The sequence below is a fragment of the Zonotrichia albicollis genome, chromosome 5 (assembly GCF_047830755.1).
Source record: "Zonotrichia albicollis isolate bZonAlb1 chromosome 5, bZonAlb1.hap1, whole genome shotgun sequence".
NCBI lineage: Eukaryota > Metazoa > Chordata > Aves > Passeriformes > Passerellidae > Zonotrichia > Zonotrichia albicollis.
The window spans coordinates 15,365,194-15,390,403 of record NC_133823.1 but is presented as its reverse complement, the minus strand read 5'-3'; the positions used below and the strand labels follow the sequence as shown (position 1 = coordinate 15,390,403).

At 44.3% G+C, this 25,210-nt stretch overlaps 1 protein-coding gene across 31 annotated transcripts in view; it reads right to left on the bottom strand.

Moving 5' to 3' along the window:
* Positions 1-383: 383 nt before the first annotated feature.
* The window catches only part of ADGRL3 (adhesion G protein-coupled receptor L3), a 488,531-nt gene continuing 463,704 nt past the window's right edge, over positions 384-25,210 (bottom strand). For 12 of the 31 annotated variants that reach the window (XM_074540856.1, XM_026792348.2, XM_074540865.1 and 9 more), the window contains 3 exons: positions 15,741-15,869; positions 12,318-12,335; positions 8,024-10,254 (listed from right to left, as the gene is read on the bottom strand). In XM_074540856.1, coding sequence (XP_074396957.1) covers positions 9,449-10,254; positions 12,318-12,335; positions 15,741-15,869 — 953 coding nt within the window. In that variant the 3' untranslated portion in view covers positions 8,024-9,448. Of the gene's footprint in view, positions 1,544-8,023; positions 10,255-12,283; positions 12,336-15,740; positions 15,870-17,647; positions 17,722-25,210 lie in introns of those variants that run through there. The other 19 variants (XM_074540871.1, XM_074540872.1, XM_074540873.1 and 16 more) reach the window with 10 other exon arrangements.

Genomic DNA, 25,210 nt, shown 5'->3' with positions numbered 1-25,210 from the left:
TTTCTAATTTCATTCTCTTTTCCTAATTTCCCTGCACTGCATGAATCCGAACAGACTCAGAGTAAATAAGCCTCATTCCCTGGAGAGGTGCGGACACTACTCTGCACTCCTGCTACTGGAGCTGGACCCAGCAGCGTTACCTACGACTCCTGGAACGTGTTTGGGTGGATAAAGGGCAGTACAACACACACATCCATTTTCTCTCCTCTCTCATGGACACAGCTACACAGACACAGGGACCGGCAGTGGCTGGCAGCCCCCGAACCAGACACAGCCTTGCACACGCGTTTGCACAGACAGAGAACTGCACAGACAGGCACTGGCTGACATGGACACACAACATGTCTAGGCATGCCTCCATTTACCCAGCCAAACAGTGGGCCCAAAGCCATTAATAAGCCTTCAGGGTTTGGGTTTTTTTTCTTTTTTTTTTAAACTAATGCTAAAAGCCTGAGGATCACCACGCTGATGGGGTTTGCATCCCTCTGATGACTTCTGCCCATCCCACCCTCCTCCCTCCCACAACTGCACCAAGCAGTCCAAGTCCTCTGTGGGCTGTAGCTGATTATTTACATCAGCGGAGACCATGGGACCGACGAGTTCACCCTGCTGACAGCGACTAGGGAGAAATGTCTGCTGAATCCTCTGCTGGACAGGTCCATCCTCCTTCAGGTGTCTCCTGCAGTGATGGCAGAGCTTGGCTGCGAGAGCCCACGCCAGCCTCCAGCAGGCAGATCCCATGAGTTCCCATATATCCATCCCAAGCTGAGCTGATTGAGAAACGCTAACTTCAAGATACTAAGGCTCTTTTCTTTTTTTTTTTTCCTCAAAAAAATATTTCTATTTACACAAGACAATAAAATCTGAGCAGCTTTCCCCCGAGAAGCTTTGGCCAAGCGGAGCTGCTGCTGGACACATGCGCCAGTCCCTATTTACAAGCAACAGCTTCGCTTGACAGTACTCTGCTGGCACGTTCAGCTTCTCCTGGTGTAAGGACTACTTCTCTGTCCCTCTGGGCCTTCCCTGGTTGGCTCTTCACACTGACAGGTCTGTATTTACAACAGCAACCTGGATCCGGCAGGTTCCCCTTTCTACAGCCCAGCCTGAGGGCACGGAGAGAGGCCCAGAATGGTGGATCAAGCACACTCGGCCATTTTTAAAGTGTTATCAAGTCGCAAAGTCAATGTTCTGAGCAGGTGAAACTAATTTCTTATTACAAAAGACAATTTTCACCTGCTCTGCTCATCTTCAAAAAACAGACGAGCGGCCAAACACCGAGGGCCCATCCCAGGGCGCTGCCATGCAGTGGGAATCTCAGCTGGCTGCTCTCTCCATGGGGATGCGAGGGTTTGGTCGAGGCCAGCTTCTCCAGCCTCTCCTGTAGCACGATCCCAAGTGAGGGACGGGGGGCTGAGGCACAGAGGAGGTGGTGCACTGGCACGGGCTGGCCGGGGCAGGCTCAGGGTCCCCAGGTGCTAGATGACACTGTCCTCCATGGTGACTCGCCTGAAGACCGGCTCCTGCTTGGGCGTCCTGACGCCTTCTGTGAAAAACAAGGGGAGAGCAGGTAAATCCCCGCACCCTGCAACCAACAGCAACTATTTTCAAGACCATTCCCATCCCCAAACAAAGCAGAGGATGCCTTGCTTGCCTTGAAAAGGAAGGCTTGCTCAGGGAAGTGAGTGCATTTATGGGTGAGCATCCCATGGCGAATCTCCTCCCACCCTTTTTGCTGAATTTGTATGAGGCAGTAGTTTGTAGTACAGCAGCATCAGCCACTGCTGCCCACTGCTCTGCAGAAGAGTGACACCGTGGTGTCTCTTTGCTCCTCTGTGTTTTCCACATCACTGAGCTGCAGCCACCAGTTTGTGTCAACACAACAGGGCTTGTTTGAGCAAACTGCATTTTTTCTTGTGTCCCCCTCACCCCTTAATAATAAATATTCAGTATGAATGACTTCAGAGTAAACAGATTTGTTTTGATATCAGACATTATCTGAAGGGCACTTTGCATCCGAGTGCTCTGCTTTACAGCTGCCTTTATAATCACTGCAGCCCAAGGGGGGAAAGCATCTCCTTTCACACGCTCACGTCAGGAGGACGCAGCCTCATGCACTTTGGGGTGAGCTCATGCAGGTTTTTTTATAGATAATATTTCAGGGAGATGTTTAGGTAGGCTAATCACATCGAAAAAGAATCAAGAGTTATTCTGGAGATATTTTCTAAGCATAAATAATTTCACTCTGTTTCTCACCCTCCCAAATATTTGTGGGTCTCTATGGCATCAAAGGCAAAGTGGTGGGGGCAGAATCAGCAACATTTCAGGCACCTCCCAGCTTGGCCATTTAGGCTGATCTTTTGGGGTTTTTCTGAGGAGGAGGGACTTTCATCCTTTCCTTGTTGCTCATCTACCTTTTCTTCTTTTTTCTAAGTAGTAGGATGCATTTTCTCCTTTCATTTCCACTACTGTTAGCTCAGTGGGCTGCTTTGCACTGCAGTTCAAACTGCCAGCAGTGGAAAATGCCTGGGTACACAGTGTGTAAAGAAAATCAAAAATCCCACCTATTTAATATGTAGCACTCTTCCTGGCTGATATCAACAGCAGCTTAAGCAATGAGGCCTTTTACCTCTAAGTTTGAATAAGCAAGCGAGGAAGTGGGTAAGGGGAAGGTGACCAAAGGGCAGAGCTGAGGTGTTTGCACTGGAAAAAATAATCCTGTTCTATTTATCAGGAAGGGACCCTCTCAAAAAAACCCCCAAAAAACCCCAAACCAAAAGGCTGCTTTGTGGCAAACCATTTAAACTTATATATATATTTAAGGTAAGGAAACCAGGGACTGACCAGAGTAGGCACCCGATAGCCACAGCAAAGATTTTAGCTTGCCTCAAATATGCCTTCCATCACACATGGTTCTAATTCCCCATGATCTTGCACTTCTCTCCAGCTGCATGCAGAAAGCACCTGAGAAACTCTTTTTGGCATATTTCAGCCAGAGGACAAAGCCTTGCAAGAAATTTGGGGCTTTTTCTTTTCATACCCCCCACCCAAAGTCCCTTTTTCCACACCCGCTTTGCAGCTTTTGTGCAACCAAATCCTCAGAGATGCTTGGGGCACCGTGCTTCTGCTTCCCAAGTGGAATCCCCAGACATCCTCCACCCAGTTTGTTGACTGCTTGGTTTTCACCATTCATCCCCAAGGCCATTTTTCAGTGGATATTACCACAGACTCGTGCCCACTGAAAGGTGAAGCCTTTGCTGCTGGTGGGACACAAAGGCTGCAGGGCCACTGTCTGGAGTGAGGTTTTCTGCCACAGGGACCCAAATTTAACTCTGCCTGGGATGCCTCCAGGAGAAGTGGGAGAAGATCGGCTGAAAAGAGTTTTATTATTGCTGTAATTTACCCACCAAGCACCCTTTGCTGGAAATAACCTTTCCAAAGCTGTAACACAAGATGCAGTCCATTGTAAGTGGCAGTCTGAGATATTTGGTCATCTGTACAAATATTGCCAACACACCAGCTGAGGAGGTTGTGCAGCAGTTATGTTTGTGTCTTCAAAGTTGCTGTTTAGGGTTTTAAGCAGCACTGCTAAAATACCAAGCATTTGCTTCCAACACATAATAATTGCTCTCTATACCAATATTTTTGTTTATTTATTGAGGCTTTAGCTTGGGTTTTTACATGTGTACAGTGTATTTAAGGATTAGAAATATAAGAAAAGAAAATATGTGGAGGGTAAAGAAATGAAAAGACAGAAAATAATTAGGATTTTTTTTTTTTGTTCTTGGCATTTTCCTGAAGAATACTATCACTATCTGTCTGGTGTATTGAACACAATAAACAGTAACCACCTGTAAAAAGCTATTTTGATGTGAAAAAGGAAGATTTCCAAGCTATCCTGGCAACTCTTCATATTTCAGCTTTAAATAGACTGCCTCTGCTGAACTGGGATGACAAATGATCTGGTGTATGATCCATGCATCCCAAAGCCTTTGGAAGAGCAAAAGTGGCCCTAAGCCAGCTACCTGTGCTGAAGGAAATGCCCCTCATTCGGGAAAGGGGAGTGCTGCTGCCTCCAGGGGTACTGCAGTGCCCTCCCCTGACTGCCTGCTAGTGTCCCCGCCCAGGACAGGCACTGAACAACCCATGGGAGCATTAACGCCTGCCCTGGGAGCACCAATCACAGATTTTATCTGGCTTCAGCTTCACACTGCAGGATGCCCTCCACGCGCTACCAGAGAGCCCGCAACAACATGACATTTATATAATGTTCATGAGCCCAGACTATTTAAACCCTAAAATATTCATTAAATGAAATTTGCATAGAGTGTAGCCGAATGCAGCAGACAGCTAAAAATAAAGTGCTTTTCTTTCTAAAGGTAAGGAGGAGATCAGGGTGTGACAGATGACCAAGCTTGTGCTCTAAGGCTTTCCTGAGACAGGTCTTTAATAAGATGAGCTATCTTTCAATCCTTGTTGACTAGGCAATTCTGCAGGGTATTGCATTCTTCATAACCTAGTGAGATCAAGGGCACATGGGGGTGTGACAGAGAGGCCAGCTGCTCAGGGAAGGGGGATGCAGGCAATAGGGACCGACAGACACAAAAGGACCCCCAGGAGCTCAGTGCCTCCCCTCATCACCACCGTTTCCCCTGGCCCTCTGAGGTATCCCACTGCTTATTACCTGGGGCAAGGGAGGAAGGAAAAATATTGGTAAACAACCACAGATGTCAAGGAATTAAAAGCAATCAACAGGCAGAAATGAACAGGACCATGGTAAGCACTACTGCCTACACAGTGCCTCCAAAGCTGTGATGAATACCCCCCATTCCAAGCAACCCTCCAGTCCACATGGTCTTTCTTGGCATGTCTTTTGCCTTGTATTTCTCCTTCATGTTTCAGGGAGATCTTACAGTCTCTGCTGGCGCTTGCAGAAAATGGGTAGGAATTGCCTGCTGTAGTCAAGGTGTCCTTAAGCAGTAAGCTTAAAATGTGTCAGCCCTCTATGGAGTGGTCTGCAATGGGATTACACAGGAAAAATAACCCAGTCCTGCACAAATTAGCAGTGAGTGAAAAAAGGCATTCGTAACTTGTAAAGCATCCTAAGATGGTTTTCAGGAAAATGCAAAGCATGGAGCCTTGAACTTCTCCATCCCACTCTTCCCACCTGCAAGAAAGGCTTTCTAAAGGGGCAACTCAATCAATGGATTAACATTAACAATCCTCACTCCAAACATGCCTGGCAGCTCAAGCTTCCCAAAGGTGGCCCTGTGTTTCAGAAAATGGTCTGTGTATCAGCTGATGTTCTCATCAGCTCAAGCACTACCTATTTGCCTCTATTTTGTCTGTTTTCAGCTGAAAGTGGGATGCTTGTTGCACTTGAATGATGAAGCTTTAATCTTCTCCCTATAAGCTAAATCTGGTTTGGTTTTCTTTCCTTTGTTTTGTTAAATGGAGCCCTAGAAAAGATCCCTTGAGTACAGGCCTGATTATCCCCTTCAACCCAGCCTACACAGTTATGTGCCCCAAGCATGAGTATGGATTTAACATCATAATCACTACTGCATTTTCATCAAGCTTTTTTCTCACATTCTTGCCTTGGCTCAGCATTAAGAAATGCCTTAGAAGTTTTCCAGCTCTCCCTCATACCCCAGGAGCATTGCAGGCACCGAGGACTTAACAGTGAGTTGATTTTCACATGCTGCAGTCTGCACAGAAGAAACTGCTGCCAGTCACATAAGAACTGTACATAGTGAGCTACTTATCAACAAGCACCAACCCTCACCATGCCCATAATCAACTATCTGACACAATAAAATCTGTTTTCAAGGGGAAGAAAATGCCAAAAATAATCTGCATCCTGCTCCCCTTCATAAAACATCCCCACTATATTACAGTCTTAAACCATTTTTGGCTTAATAAAATTAATAATATATATTTTCCTTCTATTTTGTGATTCAGCTGTTTCCCAAGCCATAAGAAGCATCAACAGTGAATCCTGTGATGTCAGAGCAGCCTGGGAGCAGAAATAATCAGCTTGAAAATAAACAGCATTTTTTTGCAATCAGAGTGCTAATAGGCATGGGTAGGCTGGCAAAGAGAAGGGATGGAGAAGAGGGGAAAAACGCCTGCCACACTGATAAACCTGAAATACATAAAAGGGCTGGGGAAGAATGACCATTTCTAGTAAAAGAAGGTAAAGATTTTTCAGTAGGACAAAACCATCCCATAGCAAATCCACCACGGGTTTGTTCTTGCAGTGTCAGAAACACTGGTAAATGCCGTGTTCATCATCTGCCTCCCACTTTATCATGATATTTGCTAGGGTGTATCTCACCCTCTGCATGCACTCAATTCCACCATACCCCTGAAAAACTATTTTTTGAGTCTAATACAGTAAAAAAGTTTTTATTTTCCCCAAAATATGAGGTATCTCAGTTATTTAAAGCCTCAGCAGCCTCTCTTGGGCTGCTGGATGAATTGCTGCGACCACACGGGTGTGAGTAACCTGCTGTACCTGCAACAGTGGATCCACCATGCACTATCCACTTCCATAGCTGCTGGTATGGATAATAAAATGAAACAGGGAGGCAGCATCGAGAGCAAGAGCATAACCTGGCTGGCCAGTGGCTACTCTGCTATGAAGTCAGGTGATTCTCCACTGTTCCAATAGGAAACGCTCCCTTGCTGAAACCTAGACCTGGCAAGAGGCACTGCTGCAATCAGTGCATGGTCCCACATGGAGTTTCTTCCCCAAGATGTTTTGGCCGGAGTGGCTGCAGGAAGGACTCGGGTGGCTTGAACCACAAGGCCATGAATATCACCAAATACGACCACCCCTGGTTCTCTTGCCCAACCAGACTCTGCTGAGCAGCACCGAGCAGCACCGAGCAGCACAGTCCCCGAGCGAGGACAGTCCCAGGATGGGGTGGAACTGCTCCACTGATCTGCTGCTGCTGCATTTATCCTCCAGCCCTGGGAATATCTTGTTCCACAGGTGCCTCACCCACCTGCTCCAAGCCTTTTGGCTTTTACCCAGCATGATAGGACTTGGATAGGCACAGTTTAGATGGAGGCAGCACCAAGCACCCAAAGCCCAGGCCATGGGAGGGCTTTGTGAAAGATCACTGAAAATTCATTACCAATTGTATCCAGAGGTGGTTATTTCCCCTGTCAACCTTTCCAGTCTATTTTGTGGCTTCCTGTATTCCTGACTGCACTTAAGGGATTTGGAAGGGGAGGCTGGAGGAGAGCAGTGAAGTGCCAGTGGGCCATTGGCAGAGGTGGGGCGGGAGGGACCCTGTGGCCAAGGATGGTGAGGGCGCTTGGCATATGCCCGGAGCAGGAAAATAAAGAGACAGCAAACAACGACCGAGAAGGCCTAAGGGGGACTTGTTTTACTCTTTGACATGCTACCAGCAGTTTTTAATCTCAGAAAACCCAAATTAAAAAAAAAAAAGAAAATTAATAAAAGAAAAAAATTACAATGATTAAAAGATATGACACGTGAAACACTATACTCAAATCATCCATGTGTCGTCGGCTACTTTATACAGTAGGCACAAAACAGACCTAGAATCACCTGCAACAAATGTCAACCAGTGCTGTTCTTGCCCCTAAACAAATACCACCAGCCTGATTTTTCTAGTCAGCCACAGCTGCATAACCTTTGTGCTTAAATTTCTCAGCTTAGGCCTCCTTTCTTCGGCATTGCTCACCCATGCTGTAAAGGAGTGGAGACTCATACTGAAGACATTAATGGAGAGAGGAAGAACAACGACAAAATAAGAGAGATTAATTGTACAGTACATACATACAGTATCTTCTAAATCGTGATCAGTTGTTTATTGGTTGGCAAACAAGCTTCACTTTTACAACAAATATTAGTAATGAGGTCATTCAACTGCTGAGACCGTACAAAATGGATCATAAATTAAAAAAAAATAATAAAAAAAAAGAGAAAAAGAAGAATTCATATTCCGTGCTGCTAATTTACCTCCAGAAAGCCTATGTTACTTAAAAATCCAGTCAAATAAATAAATTTCCTGTTAGGAAAAATAATGAACAGAGGACTTTTTTTTCTTTTTTTTTTTAATTAAAAATCACTGCAAAGTACTTTTTAGCTCACTATGCGTCAATCTATTTTCTTCTTAAACCACTGCAGTACAAGTGCCTAAACCGGGGACCAGACTGAGCCGAGAAGGCTCTTTGCTCCTCCAGGGAAATGGCAGTCTCCTGTAGAACCCCCACTACAACTACAAAACCTCTCCTCAGTCCCTGGATGCGACCCGAGGGCCTGGTTGAGGGGCTGTCGGCCAGAGATGCTCCACAGGATTATCGTCACCATCGGGTTGTGCACTGACAATGAGGAAGTTTGCCCTGCTCTAGTCTGCCAAAAGGTCTGCTGGCAACATGCCGGCTGAAAAGGTTATACAGCAAGGAAATTAAAAGACTGCCTTGGCTGAAAAGAAATGGTGATGGTGTTACTAAAAATGGTCCTTAGAAAGTGATGTTTGGGGTTTTGTTTTCTTGCCCAGTGAGGTTTTTTTACTGGGATGGGAAGGGGACAGAGAGAAGGAGCAGTGGACAAGGCAAAAAAAAAAAAAAAAAAAAAAAATAAAAGAAAGGAAAGTTATGAAAAACCTTGCTCCTACTGGTAGACAAACTTACAAGACCAGCACAACAGAAAAAAGTTCTTATTTTTTTTTCCACTACATTAACAGGGACGCAAGTTCTGGAGGAACAGAAAGCAGACTATATGTGCAATGCTAGTATCTGTACATTACATAGAAATTGTTCACTTCTCTTTTTCTGCCATTAGTTTTTATCATCCGTTAATACAGCAAAATGTAAAATATGCCTTTAGCACAGGATTCTAGGATTCCCTTCCGTCTCATTAAATTTGTTTACGTTTTGTTTGCTCCCGCAGCAAAGGGCGCTGCAGTGAAACCAAGTTGTGAGTGACCATAACCCATGGTGTGATCTGGATTGGTAAGAAAGAGTTTTGCTAGCTTGTTTTACGCAGCGCTCCCACCTAGATGCGTCATTGCTACTGGTTTCAAATGCACATTTTTGGCCTTTTATTTTTTTTTTTTTCCCTCTTAAATCAGGTCCTTGGTATTAAGAGCAACACAGCATCAAGGATTGTTTAAACAAACACGGCATAACTTGAGAAGGCCACGAAGTGTGCCGATATCTATCTCTTTCATTAACATAATGAAGTCTGTCTGGAGGGAAGAAGGATGGGAAGATAAGGGGGGCACAGCAGTTACTGTCCTCTCCGGGCCGGCCTAAAAATTCCAGTAAAAAAAGTCTGAGAATTTCCTTTTGAACAGCATGAAGATTTAGGAGTACACACAATATTACCACTGTTTGGATTAACTCAGAACAGTAAACCGAGTGTTACGGAGAGGCTTTTAGTTGTCTTTTTGCTTAATTTTTGCTGAATCTTCTATAGACTAGTGACCAAGTGAGCGGGTCCTTTTGCATTGCCGTCCGGAGAGGTTCCCTCTTTGTTTGGCGGGACTATAAAACCGTCGCTGCTGCCTCGACCTAGCTGGTAGTAAGTGTGTAGCTGATGGACGTGGTTCCTGGAGCCAAGATTGGGCATACTTTTGTAGTAAACGTCGTCGGCATCGCCACCGCCGCTTTTTGCTGGTGGAGGATCGGTCTGGGTGCTGGCGGTGACGCTTTCCGTCATGGGCATGCCAGCCAGCGCGGGCATGCTGGTGTAGAGAGAATCCCTGTTGGGCGACTGCAGGTCGTCCGTGTGCTCGTTGGTCAGCAAAGGGAAAAAGCTCTCGCTGTTGTCTTGCGGGATGCGACGCCGACTGTAGAGGTGGGGCTGGTGGTTGTCTGCCGAGTACACCCGGGGAGGCAGCAGCGGGGCGTCCGACTCCTCGTGGATGAGCTCCAGGCCCAGGCTCTCCTCGTGGGTGAAGGAGGTGGCGTCATCCAGCACGATGGCATCGTCCTCGCTCCCGCCGCCCACGCTGTTGACGAGTTTGTTCATCAAGTTGCGGCTCTGCTCGCTGGAGCGCTCATGGTTGTTCAGGTAGGAAGGGATGTAGTTGGAGGTGAGTTCCTTCAGGATCTTTTTCTCGAGGGCATTCTCCGTGTGGTTGTACCCACGGTCAAGGATTTGCACGCAGTTGCTGAGGTACTCGCCGCTGGCGATGCTGTAGCTGTTGCCGTGATTACCATTCAGTGGTAGAGTATCCGTGACACTTGTATCCCTGGCATTGTTCAGAAGCCCCTCTGAAAAACATTACACAAGAGAGGGTGACTTGTACAAACAGGACACTCATGCGGGTGTGCACACTCAAACCCCCTTCCTAGGCTGCCGCAGCTGCTGGGGCTGGGCAGCAAGGAGAGCGTCGCGGCCAAAATGGGAGGGTGCAGCTCCATCTAACCAGCTGGTGGTCCAGGGCTTCCCAAAAAAAAAAAGGAAAGCACTGTCAAGTGTGTGACTTGATGTGGCAACATCCAGCTGGAAGGATAACCTCTCCAGGCCAGCATTCTCCTACAGCTCTTGCACTCTATGTATTCCTGAGGGAGCTGAAAAATTCATGACCCTGGGCTGGTCCCAACTGCCCTGGCCCTAGGAACTTTGGAGGAAGGGGGAAATTCCTCCCAGCTAAGGAAAAAATATTTGCAGCCCAGGCTAATCACTACCAAAACTTTGTTTGGGAGTGTATCCTTTCTAGAGGAAAAAAGTCTGCTCTCCCCTTTCGCTGGGCAGGCTGTCAGGATAAAGACATAAGGTCTGAATGGCAGGATTCAGGGAGTAGCAAGGGGGAGGCACAAAGTGCTTCCTGGCCCAGGATTTTCTGGAACAAGGCTAAATGCTCTACCTCTTCCGGCTTAAGGGCACAACCAAAATTATTTACTCCACACTGGCCAGGTGGGGATTTTCTAAAACAATTCATGTTGGAGGCAACTGTTCTGGGGTCTTGTGAAGCCTTTAAAAATTGCTCCTATTCCACCTGCAAAGTTAAAGCAGTGGGTTCAGCAGAGGGTACAGCAAGTACCATCACTGCCATGGTAAAGGTGGGCTTATGGGAACCTGAGAGGAGTAGCAGGGTCTTGGGGTGTCCCCGCTCTGCCTATTGCATCTCTACAGGTGTTTCAATGCTGACAACATGAGGCTGGAGCTCAGCTCTTTCCCAAAGCACTACGGGAGATGGCAGGGAAGTGCTTTGAGAGCAATGCCAGCATGGGTGGGGGCAAATGAGAAGAAAATCAGGCCCAGCAGTTAAGCCACCATGCTTCCTTTTTTAGGATCGCTGGTCTCCTTGGAAGGAGAGCAGGCATGGGGACGTATGAGATAACTTATCGACCTCTCAGCTAAGGGCTTCAGGCATTGCCAAAAACTGGCAAGCAACTCCCAGCAAGGCACAGTGGATCAGAGAAGCCATTAAACTGACAATTTCAGATGAACAGTTGCTCATACCATGCTTAGTACATGGCATGTGTACCTTCTGAAAATACAGGATTCAGTCTATATCTGCGATGGAGTAGTTGCTGTATGTCAAGGGCTGGAAAGCGCTACTGAAGGCTTCTTCTTGCTTTTGAATGAAATGCCCCAAATGTGTCGGTCACCTTTTGGGTTTCTGAAGCTTAGAGGGTGCTGCTGTATCCTGGGTTTCCCAGCAAATGAGGGAGCTATGCCAAAAAATCAACTAGCCATCACAGACATAGAGCAAAGCCGTTGATTTTCACGGTGAAAGATCTCCAACCGAGTAACGATGCTTGGGGAGAAATGAAAAGTGAGCACTTTTGGGGGAGGGCTGTATGTAATGGGTGACAGGTACAACAGCATCTGTTTGATGGTTACACTGAGTAAGGTATGCATTGAGGCACTGAGCACTGTGCTCCTGCTGCCAATGCATAGATCTGGGGTTTGGTGCAGAAATAAAATGGGAGGCATTGCAAGTGAGAACAGAGTGGGGGCTGCAATGAAACACACCATATAAAAATGTCATGACCTTGCAAATAAAAACACGAAGTTGGGAAAAAAAAAGAGCATACACAAGTAAACAATAAACCATGTGGGTAAACGATACCACAAAAATGAGAAATAAACAAAGGAAGCATCACCTAATCTCATCTATATATATATATATGTAAACATACATATATATATATACATACATACATTCACACGCATACACATATATATACATGTCTATTCATAGTCTTTTGATTTCAAAACTGTGAGGTTAATTTCCTTTATTAACTACATCATCTATATGTGATGCAATAAAAGTGAACTAAAAAAAATTACATTTGATATGCAATGTTTAGCTTTACTCCCATACTTGTCTCTCTGTAGGGCTCTAAACGACAGCATGAAGAAAAGGAAAGAAAAAACAACAAGTAAGCTTACAGCGACAGTAGGAGAACATGAGTAAAAAGCAAATTGATGATATGCAGAAAAGAGAGTTAACGGAAATAATTTCCACTGCCCAGAATACATGAATTTGTTACAAGGTTTATTTCAGGTTAAAAATATTGACATTTTAGACAGAAAAAAATATTTTACGCGCAATAGTCAATAGTCTACATTTTTATTTTAAAAAATTATCACATTTAAACTGTTTTCCAATGCCATTATAAAATGTTCAGCGTGCAACACAAATGAAGAAATAATGCCAGGAAATTTAGGAAAAGTCTAAAGTTGGTAACGGTCATGCTTGAAAAGACAGGCATTGTCAATGTCACTTCCAAAGTCTTAAAATGAATGGCTTTACTTACTGTTAGGTATAATAACCCCTGGTAGCTGAAACTGAATTCTGTTTCCTTGCTAAAAATGTTTTGCCGTCCATCTTTTGCAACAGTGCTTTGTAAGAGTATGACTTTGCTCATCATGGGGCTGCTGGCATTTTAAAAACTTTGGTAAGTCTGATTTTTACTTTAACCAAACATATGGCAAACTACATGGACTTGGCAAAAAAAGAAACAAACAGAAAAAAAAAAAGAGGAATAGTAATTTGAATAATGGCATTGCTAGAGGAAACTATTAAGAAAGGCTTAAAACAAGAAAAGTCAGAGAATAAGATGAAGAGGCAGTGATAACGCTCAGCTTCCCACTCCTCAGCTGTCTGTTGGATTTTAAGTAGAGCTTGCTAATGGTCATTAATGCTTGTGGACACCTTCTCTCAGAATTAATTCTGACCAAAGGTGTTGGGATGTTTTCCTGCTTTGGAGAGACTGAGCCAGTGTATGTCCCTCAGTTTCCAATGACAATGAGCACTCGGCCCCTCACCTTCCACCTCCTCCTCCCTCTACACTCTGTGTCCTATCAAGGAATTGTGTATGTCACTGGAATTTGGCCTTTTAGGGTCTGATTCCCCACCCCTTTTCAAGGGTAAGTTTTAGAACTTCCTGCCCCTGGTGATTGCCTGCCACTAATGTGGCAGCTTTGGCTTAAGCAGAGACAGTATTTTAAAAGACGTATCTGGGGAGGGGAAAAGAAACAGGTGGAGCAGATCAGTCCCTTGTTCCTTCGGGTGTCCTGCCCCATCCATGGCCAGCACCAGAAGTGGTAAATGAACATGCAAAAGAAAGTCACGGCCTTAGTGATGTGGAATGAGTTGGATGGTGTTAGCTTGCAATGCTCACTGCACGCCAGCTACAGCCAAGGCACACCCAGAGATGATGACAGCATCTACTTTTACAATGCACTCTCCTGGCTTTAGCATTCCTGCTGGTGCAGCATCCCCAGAGGGCCACCGAGACCACTAGGCCTGGTTGGTTTTGCTACCCTTCATTTCTGCCACAGGATCTCCTAATATTCACAGTTTGTAATTGTCCAGGGACCTAACCAGTTTGAAAACTAATAGCTATAGCAGTTATGTGGTCATTAATTAACTCACAGCCTCCTGAAAACAATGGGTTAGTTTCTGCTCCCTCTGAAGTCAATGGCAAAGCTCCAGGAACTTAAATGGGACCAGGGTGGTCCCATTCTCTTTCTTCACTTCCCATGGATGAAGCCTGGACAGGTTTCTCTGTTACTTATCTAACTGCTGAACAGCATAGCACTTGCAAAAAAATTATGCTGTTTTTGTGGAATAACATTCTGTTAGCTCAGGTAACTGTATCAGATTTTAGTATTAAAAATTTGAAGACCATAAAATTATTAAAATAAATGTAACACACATATATGCCCATATTGCCTGGGCAGAAGCACCCAGACCTGAACATCAGGATTCCTCTTAAGGTGAATGCTGACTCAGCATTACCTGTTGCCATTTGATTTAAAAGACTCCCATACCTCAAGGTTATCATGCAAGAAACTAGTCAGAACATCAAAGCTCATTTCCACATTTGCAGTACACTGAAAATCTTAAAACTCAGAGCATTTCATGTTTAACAGTAGCCCCTTTTCAAAAAAAAGCATTCTTGGAAACAAATTTATTGCACAAAGTTAGCATAGTTTTGGAAATTAATAAACAACAAAAAGGATAAACGTGCAAAAAGGAAAGCATGTGCTTTCCTTGTGCTTTGAATGCAAATACCCTACTGATACAGTTCAACATCTATTTCTGCCATAAACAACATGCTGCCATAGAGTACAAAGGGGGCTTTCCTGCTTGCATTATAACAATCATTATTTTCCCTCTCTCGGATATCCTTTACTGGGAAGTGATGCCTTCATTGAGAGCAGAGAGCTGACAGAGTGCTGGCACACTTGCACTGGAATGCAGAGCTACTCTGCAGTGATTCAGCCACCTTACAAGGAAGACCAAAAAAATAATCCCATGGAAAGGGCAGAGCAGGATGGAGTCACCAAGAGACAGGAGCTGTCAGAGCTCACACTCCCCACCTCCTCAGGCCCTACTTAAACACATCTGCCTCTCCCTCACAGAAGCACCAGGACATCAGCTTACAAACACTGTCCCTTCCCACAGAGGCCAGAGCAGAGACAAACATGTAAGTGACAAGAGAGTGATTTCCATAGCAGAAAGCTCCATCAGGTACCACTGATTCTGCCTGTCTCTTTTCTGTTGCCAAAAGGAGGACATCAAATGTTATCTAGATTCACTACACCTTCTTTCGATTATTTTTTTTCCCCTAACAACACAGATAAAATGTATAAATGCAAACGGCAAAACATTTCTTATCTCAGCTCTGCTCTTTGGAGCTGGCCTACACTTCTTGCTTCAACTGTCATTTTTCTTAGAGATCAAGGGCAGTTTTGTTTCATTTTGCATTTTACTCCCTGTGCAAACCAGTGCACTGCTGGCCACATTTCTGCAGGCCATTTCAAATGAGAGCAGCTTTGGTGGCAAAGGCCAATTTAGCTTCACTTACCTTCAGCGGTGCTCCTGTTTCTGAAATGAATGGTTTAACAAGGAAATGCGCTGACAACAAAGAGAGGAATGGATGTGTCTGACAAAACATACACACACACACAAGTCCAAAACAATACAAAAGCAAGGAGACTGAAAAAAAAAAAAAATCAAAATCAAAATACTGTGAATGCTTTGAGAAAAACTGACAAAAGTCTTTCAAAGTGAATTGGATTGCTCATGGAAAAATAGCATCTGGAAGATGGAAAGATGCATTGAAATGAAAGGGAGGGGAAAGGATCTTTTTTTGTGCCCAGTTCCAAAAAAAAAAAGTGTGTGTGCGTGGGGAGAGAAAAAGTAAAAGGAAGAAAAAAAAGAAAGAAATGGGCCAAAATAAGCCACAGAAAATGGAATTCTCACTAGAAAAATTAGAGAGAAACTCCAGCACACCTTGTGCGTTGTACATGCTGACAGAAGGGTTGTTATAGACCGCCGATTCCCCGAGCAATGTATTATAAGGGTTGTTAGTGCCATGAGGACGAAGCAGAGCATTGGTTATAAGATGATTAGCCATGGCTCCTGGAGCAGCCCGATAGAAAGACAGAGAAAAAAACAACAAAAAAGGTCAATCAGGCAAATGTGGTATTAAAAAAAAGGGAAAAAGAACATTCAGAATGACAACAGTTGAAATAGTCCTGATTACAAGCAGCCAGCTAATTAGACTCGGAAAACTGTATGCCACTAAAGCAGAACAGATGTTACTGACGATGCACAAATCCAAACCAACGCAAAAGAAAATGTATCAGAAAGCGGATAAGCTACATTTATGGTGGTTCCCCAGTTGCTCAGAGTGTAAGCAAGGCTGCGCCCACATGCTTGCTACAAAGAAAGAAAGGAAGATGGCAGCCTACACAATGTGGGGGGAAAAACTCTCCGGAAAGTGCCAAATGAATAAAAAAATATATATATAATGACTAACAGACAACAGCACATTCAACTCCCACTATATGCTAGGATCTCTTTTGCCAGACCTTCACAACGCATCTAAATCAAAAAAAAGCAGAATTGAAGAGAAAGGATGGAGAATGCAGCCTCTCCAAAGGCTCTCAGCATTTCTCAGACAGCAGCTGTTTCTCATGTCTAAGAGGGCCAAGTTTCACTTCATCTACTTCTCTGGCATCACCATCAAGAGCATCACAACCACCTGAATCCATCCTGGAAGGTGAGAGCACTACAGCTCTGCCAGGCAATTCTATCAGGAACAAGAGTGGCCATGAAGTGCATGTCTCAAGGACTTCTGTGTGCCCCACAAACACCTTGTTTCACCACTCCAGCACCTCTTTGCTGCTGTTTCCAAGCACTCAGCCAACAGTTGTCCTTTGATCTTTGGTTTATTCCCTTGGAGACGCAGCCTCTGGACCTGTGCTTTTTGGGATCATCATGGCTTGGCAGGTGGCTGCCATTCCCATTGCAGGCATCAATCCAGCAAGCAAAGTCTCCTCCTACCTTTCAGCTGACCTACAGGATGAAAAAGCCTTAAGCCATTGCTCTGAACCTCATCTAATCTCCAGAGATATGACAGAATAAAAAAAATGTGCCCTTCAGGGCCATTCCTACTAAGTTCTAGAGCAGGAAGGATGTCCATGGTTTTTAATCTCCAGGACTAAACTGTAAAGACAAAACTTTTCCACCAGGAAAGTAAGTCATCGGTGGGGCAACTAGAGCTGGTTAGCACAGTACTGTCAGAGGGCTCAGATCACCTGGCTGCCACCAACATCTGATATCCTCAACCCAAAGCAGTAACTGAAAAGCCAATCCTCAAAACCAGTAACTCTTTCAGGAATGCTTTTACCAGTGTCTGAGGCATGGAGACCCCATTTGCCTCTTTCAGGTGTGAAGGTGGCTCTGTGCCAAGGTGAAGGCTGTCTTTGTGGGGCATGTAGGGCACTGGGTACAATCTCTTTGCATGGAGTTGCTAAGGATATACAAGCCCTGAGGACCTCTGGCTAGTACAAATCCCCTTATCAGGGAGTTCTTTGAAAGCTCACACGTACTTATTGTTTACAGAAAGGCAAAAACTGGTCAAACCTCAGGCTAGGTGGAGGCTACCGTGCTTGTATGCAGGCCTGGGATGACATTTCCCCATGTCTCTGCAGGTAGAGGAGGGAGCAGACAGTTTCTTGCCTCTCCCCCTTCAGCCCCCAGCACTCCCCAGCCCCAGGCGTATGGCATTAGCAGGTCACTGAATCAGTCTTTTGAGCACAGGACAAAGTAGAAGGCAGTGTTGTATGGGGGCTGCATGCCAGGGAGGCTCCTCGACACATGCAGCTGGAAAAAAACAACTTGTTTTCTCTCACCTGATATTTTTGTCTATGCTGATGGAAAGCAAGATGAGCTGCTGTGTTTGAAAATAAGGAAACAAAGCTGTCTCCTGTAAGAAAACATTATATGAACGCTTAACTAAGTAACCTTGAATGTAACTAATAGGTAAATGAGTCAATTCTTTCTTTCTGCTAATGTGTTTTCTCTCAATCTCACATTCATCTGGGATGAGAGACTGTAGGAACAATTTCTCTTCTTGCGCTAGTTTTATACCAGTGAGCACTAAGGCCATTAAAATTGTTTCTGCTTTCATCCCACTTTTAATCAAGCCAGGCCATAAAAGATTCAAAAAGGGGCTCACTTTTATACAAGTAATGAGAAAGTCCAGAGTTAATGCCAGCTATAAACTCAGAAGTGATATAAACCTCCCATCTGAGATTTAACCCAATCTCCAACTCAGTCCCTATGAGAATTGATATGAATAATATACCCATGGTGGGCTTTTGAGCACTTTAGCTCGAGGTGTCTTTAAATGCCAGTTGCTAGAAAGAGCATCTCACCAATATATCCACACTGATCTTGTCTAGTGAACCCCAGCAAGCAGGAACAAGCTGATCCCACCAGGGCTGGGCAGGAGAAGCTGTTTTGCACAAGCGATGCCCTCAGACTGTGACAAGAAAGAGGGGATCAACCTATGTAAGCACTTAAATGTAGGTTTGGCTTGCTTACATTTGCCATTTGCCAACACGGCGGGCTCTGGAATGAGCTGAATTCACACAAATATGGCTCTTTCAGAAAACTTTTAATACATATCCATGCTTGACTAAAAACTTGGCAAAAAAAAGTTGAAAATACAGAATAAGTGTGTAATTTTTGCTCTCAGATGTGTAAAAGATAGGGCTTGGTACTACAGCGACCCATTCCTGTATGCAGCAACCGAGCAAAAATACTCCATCTTCTGCTTTCGTCTCCCTTGATTTCATTAAGATTTTTTAATTTACTGTTCAAAATGCCACTTTCAGTGGCAGTGCTGAGTAAGTCTACTTGTGCAAATCCAAAACAAACCCTCAGCCAACATGTTCTGATATCTTTCAATACATTCAGAGACCAAACTGGGCCCTAAGCACTCTGCAGCTTAGGTTCCTATTGTGATGAAGTGGCAAACTTACTCTGTGCATGACACAATAAATGTAACTTTGGCATCTTAAATACAAAATTCCATGTACCCTGTATTCATAAATTTGGGCTCTTGTTTCTTAGTACCTGCTCTTGAGTTGCAAAATTCCCAGCCTAAAAGGGTGCTGAGAGAGGATTGCATCCAGGCTCCAAAAAGCTCACAGTTAAAGCTTTTGATAAAACAGTAATACACCAAAAAAACCCCAAAACAAAAAAAACTCCAAAAAAACCCAGCAAACCTCTCATTATTTGGTTTCTCTTTCCCAGGAGAAAGAATGAAAAATGTAATACCAGACATACATTTAAGTATCATCCTGGCTTTTTCATACCACTTTATCATTGCTATAGCAACCAACGGGACTATTAGGAAGAGCGGATTAGGTCTGCAGATGAGGCAGGAGCAGAAGGAGCAGGTAGACTATGGAACTATGACCTCATTTGCATGATAATAGCCTTGCTAATAGAAAGCCAACAAAACCCCAATAAAGTAAGCACAGGATCATAGCAGCATGCTCTCCCAAAACACCACGGAGGACAGCCAGGAGAGTTATTCTGAGTCCTGTGTGCGGGTGTGCATCGCTGGGGCTGCAATACAAAGGTCAGTGCATGTCCAGGGCCCCAAAAACCAGAAAGATCAGGGCTGCAAGTGCCTGCTGACCACCTGGAATCTCCTCCCTGTCAGAGCACTCTTGGGAAGGAATCCCTGGCAGCCATTAGGCCTGGTGTTGGCAACGTGCCTAATATTTTCAGCAGGCAGCAGTAATCATCACTTACTTTTATTTGTTCACTTACTGCTGGATCCTTGGCTGTCAGCATCTGCAACACAGACCTCTCCCAGCAGACCCCATGGCTCTGTGTCATCCGTGCTTTCCTACATTCCAGCAACAGCAGCCCCTATATAGATCCCTCCTTTGCCTGATCTGCTGCACCACCTAAGGCCAGCCCACAGCCACCACTCTTTATTTAGTTAGGGGAACTGCCTTCTATCCAGCTGTGCTGAATCACCTCCAGTTCTGCTAGTCAAAGGCACCCTACTGAAAGCAAATGCATTCTGTCTCCAAACCCCTATCATGCTGTATATGTGTGGGGGCATGGAAAAAAGATGGGCTCCAATCCACAGGTTCACCTTTTTTTACAGCATGATGATATCATCCCAACCAGTAAACATTTAACAGCAGAACTCACACCTCTATAAAAATATTCCCTGCAACCACATTGGTACAACTACAGTCCCGAGTCTCCTTGTTTCCACTGGTATTCAACCAGAGTTCAGAGCAAAACACAGCTACCAGGTCAGCTCTAATATCCAAAATCACATTCAAATTTGGGTTTCTGGAAAAGCCAGTGCTCAGCTCAAGGCCTCCTGAGGCTAGATTTCCTCAAGTGAAGGATTTGCAGGCTGTGGTCACAAGTAGAAAGAAATGATGGCCTTTCAGAAGGCAAGTATTTGCTGGGTAACACGCAGATGCTCCTGCTTCTCTCACAGCACCGGTGATCCTCACGATCCAAGCACCACAGATCCAGCTGTGCTACATTTAAAAGGCCAGGAGAAGCCATGGCCTGTGCTCAGGGTGCAGGGGGAGATCTGGAGGGTTGCACTTTTGACTCGCAAACTAAGAAAAACTGTTAGGAAAACCAACCAGGACAAAGAAAATGAAAATCCCACAAGTTTTAACATCACTGTAACCAGACACAAAGGATTCAGATAGCGACACTTAGCTGCTTTCTGTGGCTATGAAAGTAGGTATTATTTTAATGACAGTATGCAACCAAATGGAATATTTTTCTTTCCTTTCTAAGGCAGAAATTGATGTCTTTGATGCAGGACAACACTGAATGCAGAGATAATTTTTTGGAAGAGATTTGTGTAATGACTGTATGGGAAAACTGCACCTTGTTAAACATAAGCGTGGTTTATTCACTCACTGAAAGCAAAGGATGAAAATTATGATGACAAGCACATGTTGCCAGACTCTAGACTGCATCACTCAGGAATAAAATTCAAAAAATTTCTTGTGGGCAGCTGGCTGACAAAGCCACACAGGTTACCTTGAATCATCTGCATAGTCTACCCAGCTGGAAGGGAAATGGATTCAACTGCTCCTCCAGATTTTCTGAATAATACTGTTACTCACCACGGCTCTGCCTGGCTGAAAGGGTTTGAGCAGCACTGCTTTAACTGGGATCATCTGTCTGCACAGGCAACACTACCACCATGTATTTTCCTTGACTTCCGATCTTTTCAATTGCATACCAAAATATTTTTGGTATGTGCATTTTAGCAGGGGACTGGAGAGATTCCCCCACTACTGAGCAGATGTGACAGAAGAGCAGTTTTGCTGAGAAAAGAGAATGGACCAGCTTACAAATTTAATTGGATGAACTATTCAATGCTTTAAAAATGTCCATACAAAATCAGTATTTTCCAAATTAAATGCTTTCACTTTTTGTTCCAGAAGAGTGGCTGGTATAAAAGCTGACTTTGACTTTTTGTATTATTTCAACTTTTTATTAGAGTAGAAAGAGAAATAATTTAGAAAAAGCACATCTGCGTCATAACAAAATGTTTCATTGCCTCTGACGCAGCAATTCCAAAACTTAGAGTTTCTTGGGCTTTTTTTTGTTTGTTGCAGTAGGAATTACATGTACTGCTGTGTTTTCAATCAATCTCAGTCCTGTTTCCTCCCTGCTTTGCCAGCAATGTGGCTCCCTTTCCACAAGATAAGGGCACAGTGCTGTACTCCTGCCTGCTCTGACCCCTGGAACACCCAACTTTTCTTGTGGTTCACATCCACCATGAACCAGGTCCCTCAGCTTCTTGCACACCATGTCCTTGATTTCAGACTGCCCTGCAGGGACAAGTGACAGCCAGGAAAAACTTGGACCACTCCGTGAAGATAGAACAGTTCCTGAGCTATCAGGGGACATGGTTTAGCTAGCACACAAATGATGTGGTAAGAGCTCAGTCTTCCTCTAAGTGTGCACTAAAACAACCCCATAACACACTGCCTTACCCAAAGTGCAGTGAATAGCTCAGATTTGAGTGTCACTGGAATGGCCTCTCTGCAGTGATTTCAGTTTGTAAATTCTGGCTGGTTTTGTACTTCACTCACTATTAACTTATTCCATTTTGCTCCCAGGGAAACAAAAGTAAGTTTTTAGGAGTCAAAGCTCTAGTTTTCTTTGAGCCTTTCCTTACCAGCACTGTGTTCTTTTCTATAGGTAGAGCTTTCAAGTATTTAATGAATCCTGGTCTTCTATGTGTTCAAAATTTGTTCTTACAATAAATGCAATTATGACGAGCAAATTCACACATTTGCTGGAGAACAACAGGTATTTTCAGTATTTTTCAAAGTTCCTTCCAACAAATGCTCTGACATTTAGATTTATCAAGCTCTGTTCTTATAATAGCCAACAGGATTCAGTTAATAAACTTCAATAAACTTCCCTATTAAATTTCTCTCAAATAGGTTTGTTGTCACTTGCAGCATCTAATCTATTCATTGTGAAGCTATTAATACTGACTGCAGTGAAATGGAGTTTCAGTAAATGAGGTTGTTAAGCTCTGGGCCATCTTCTGCCACACGAAACATCCCGTGCTTTTATGCAGAGACAGGGGAGTGAAAGTATTTCTTTGTCTCTTTTTTTCCCCCTTCCTTTCTTTGGCAATGATTTCAGATGACAAACCTTTGCTGAATTATAATCTGCAGGCCATGTTCAAAACACACAGCTAGTCCACATCCATTTATAAGTATTTGCTCACTTGTTAATAACTTTTTCACTGCCTGGAGCAGAAACATTGTTCCAGGATGGGACATTTCTTTATAACACCACTACCCCTTACAAGGGTTTACACCACATCGTATCTTGACTATACAAACATGCATTATCCCCAATTGTTCCTGTTCACTTCTCACTAAACCTGAGGCCTCACCCAAGATGTGCAAAGAGCCTGTGCTGAAAACTGGATCATGCTCCAGGAATCTATAAAAGCAGCTATGCTTTCTTCCTTCCTCCTTCACAGTCACCAAATTAAGCCTGCTCTGCAGCAATACTCTGCCAGATCTAATACTCCCCAAAGCCTGCTCTGATTTCAGAAATTGCCTTGCCCTTACTTTTCCTCTTTAAAGCTGATCCACCTAATGACTGAACTTCCAATTATATGGCTGTCAATCCTAAAATCAAAGCCAGTTCATAATATCTCCCAGAGGAAGAATGTCATGTCACTCACTGAAATCACTGCAACAAATCTCAGCTAACTCAGTCCCAGGAAGCAGAGAGGCAAAATAAACCAGGAGAATATCAACAATGGGATTAATTTTGCACATAGGCAGAAATAAGAGTTAAACTCCCTACGTTTTGATCCCTGATGCAGAAAATCATAATTTTTCTAGCATAAAATCTACAGCTGATTGAGGAGGGGGGGGGTGAAGATAAAAACCACCAGAAGCAATTTGCTAGTCCAAAAGGCTGATGACTTTACCTTACAAACAGAAAATATTCCTCAGCTGTCACCTACTTGGAACTTCTCTTTACTTCCTATGTGATTATCAGGATGGGTCATTTTGAGGCCAGTTGCTGACATTTAGCCAAACCAACAGTTGCTTAACAGGGCTGCAGAGATTTCTTTGGCTTACAAACAGCAATCCCTTGTGACAGAACTGGTGCAAAGGCATGTGGATTACTCCCTCCAAATACACCCTCCATCTGGGCAGAGGGTTCCAGGAAGGGGTATCCATGGGGTCAGGGGAGGGTAAGTGTGTCTGCAGGAGTCACAAGAGGGAACAGAAGCAGCAGAAGGGTTGGGGGAATAAAACCAAAGAGCTTCATCAGGAAAATACCTAATGGTGGTGGGGACATGGAGAGGTAAAGGAACAGCTTCCTGCAGTGGGTAGACTGGAAATTTTGAAGTTCTGATATAAATGGACTATGCTACTTCTTTTGCAGGCTGTCCCTGGAGGTGTGAGCACTAATACAAGCACTCAGGATGCTGGGACAGTGAGCACCCTTGAACACCAATCTGCCCAGTGAAGAGTAGGATTTGAGCAGCTGTGGATGGATGAGAAGCTGGAAAACAGGTCACAGACTGCCTTTGGATTAGCAGGGCAGTGCTGTCAGGGATTCTACCCTGCTTTTTACCCCTTGATTTCCCCCAGACAAGCAGCAACTCCAAAAACCCCCTTCTCAAGTAGCAGCCTTGACTTCAAAAAAATTAGAAACTGAACAGCTAATCATATTCCAGAGGGGGAAGAGACTGGCACTGCTGCTGCTGTTCGTGGCTAAACCAGAGGCCTCCAGGCTCCAGGACCAATGGACCCCTGGACACACAGAATAAATTTCCCAGGACTAAGGGCTTTGCAATGTGAAGGGTGATGCTCAAGGGCAAGGACTGCTGCATCCCTCAGGTTCGTGCTGCAGGTTGCCCCTGCCAACTCAGCAATGGTCAGCACAGACAACATTAGGCACTGACACCTCTCAGCACTCTGCACAAAGGGACAGGTTGGGAGGAGAGTGCTTTGTTTTAGATTGGAAGCAAGGACAGTGAAGAAGTGAGATTTGCACGTTGACAGATGATGGTCTCTGAATGGTCACTGAGGCTGCTGTCCCTGCCAAAGGCCAAACACAGGTTTAGCTTTGATAATTCCTCTGCATTTACATCCATCAAACCCTGAGCATGACTGAAAACAGAGCTCAAAGCTTTTAAAGCATCTGCAGGGGGTATTCAGTTTTAAACAGATGCGGCTCTTGCTCCACACCACATACCCAGCTGTGCAGTGATGGTTCTCACAAGACCAAAGTGTCTGCACAAGATGGACACTGTTCTTTAGCCCAATTGTCTTTGAGCTGTTGTGCTCAGAAACCAAGAATAATGTGCATTTTTATATGCATTAATATTTTGGTGAGTTCCCTTCAAGTATCTACAGATGCATTCATGAACAAAGAGAGCAACTGCAGGCACCTTGGACATCCTGTGAGTCCTCTGCACTAAAACTGCTTACCCCAGAACCACAACTGAAAAAAGAAATAATGGGGAAAAAAGTGACCATTAACACTGCTGCCAACATGCATGTTCATATGGCCACAACTCATTAATTTAAAATGTGTAAGTCCCCACACCCTAAAATGATCTCTCTGAAAGAAATGACATGAAAGCTGACTGACTTAACAGGAGAAACTGGGGCACTGTTTGCTGCCAACTGTAAAAAAATACAACAAATGCAAAGAAAACGGAGGAAGTATTTATTCTCTAATATCTTCAAGCCGCAAGAAAAGCCGTAAGTGTTAGAGTAGATAAGAAGTTTGACAGACTGTGATAGATCATCTAGTGGTGTCCTCTGAATATCCTACCAAGATGAGCAGAGGCACTTCCATCTCTCCTAGAACTTGGCTATTTGTTTTACATGCAACGTAAATTTAGCAGA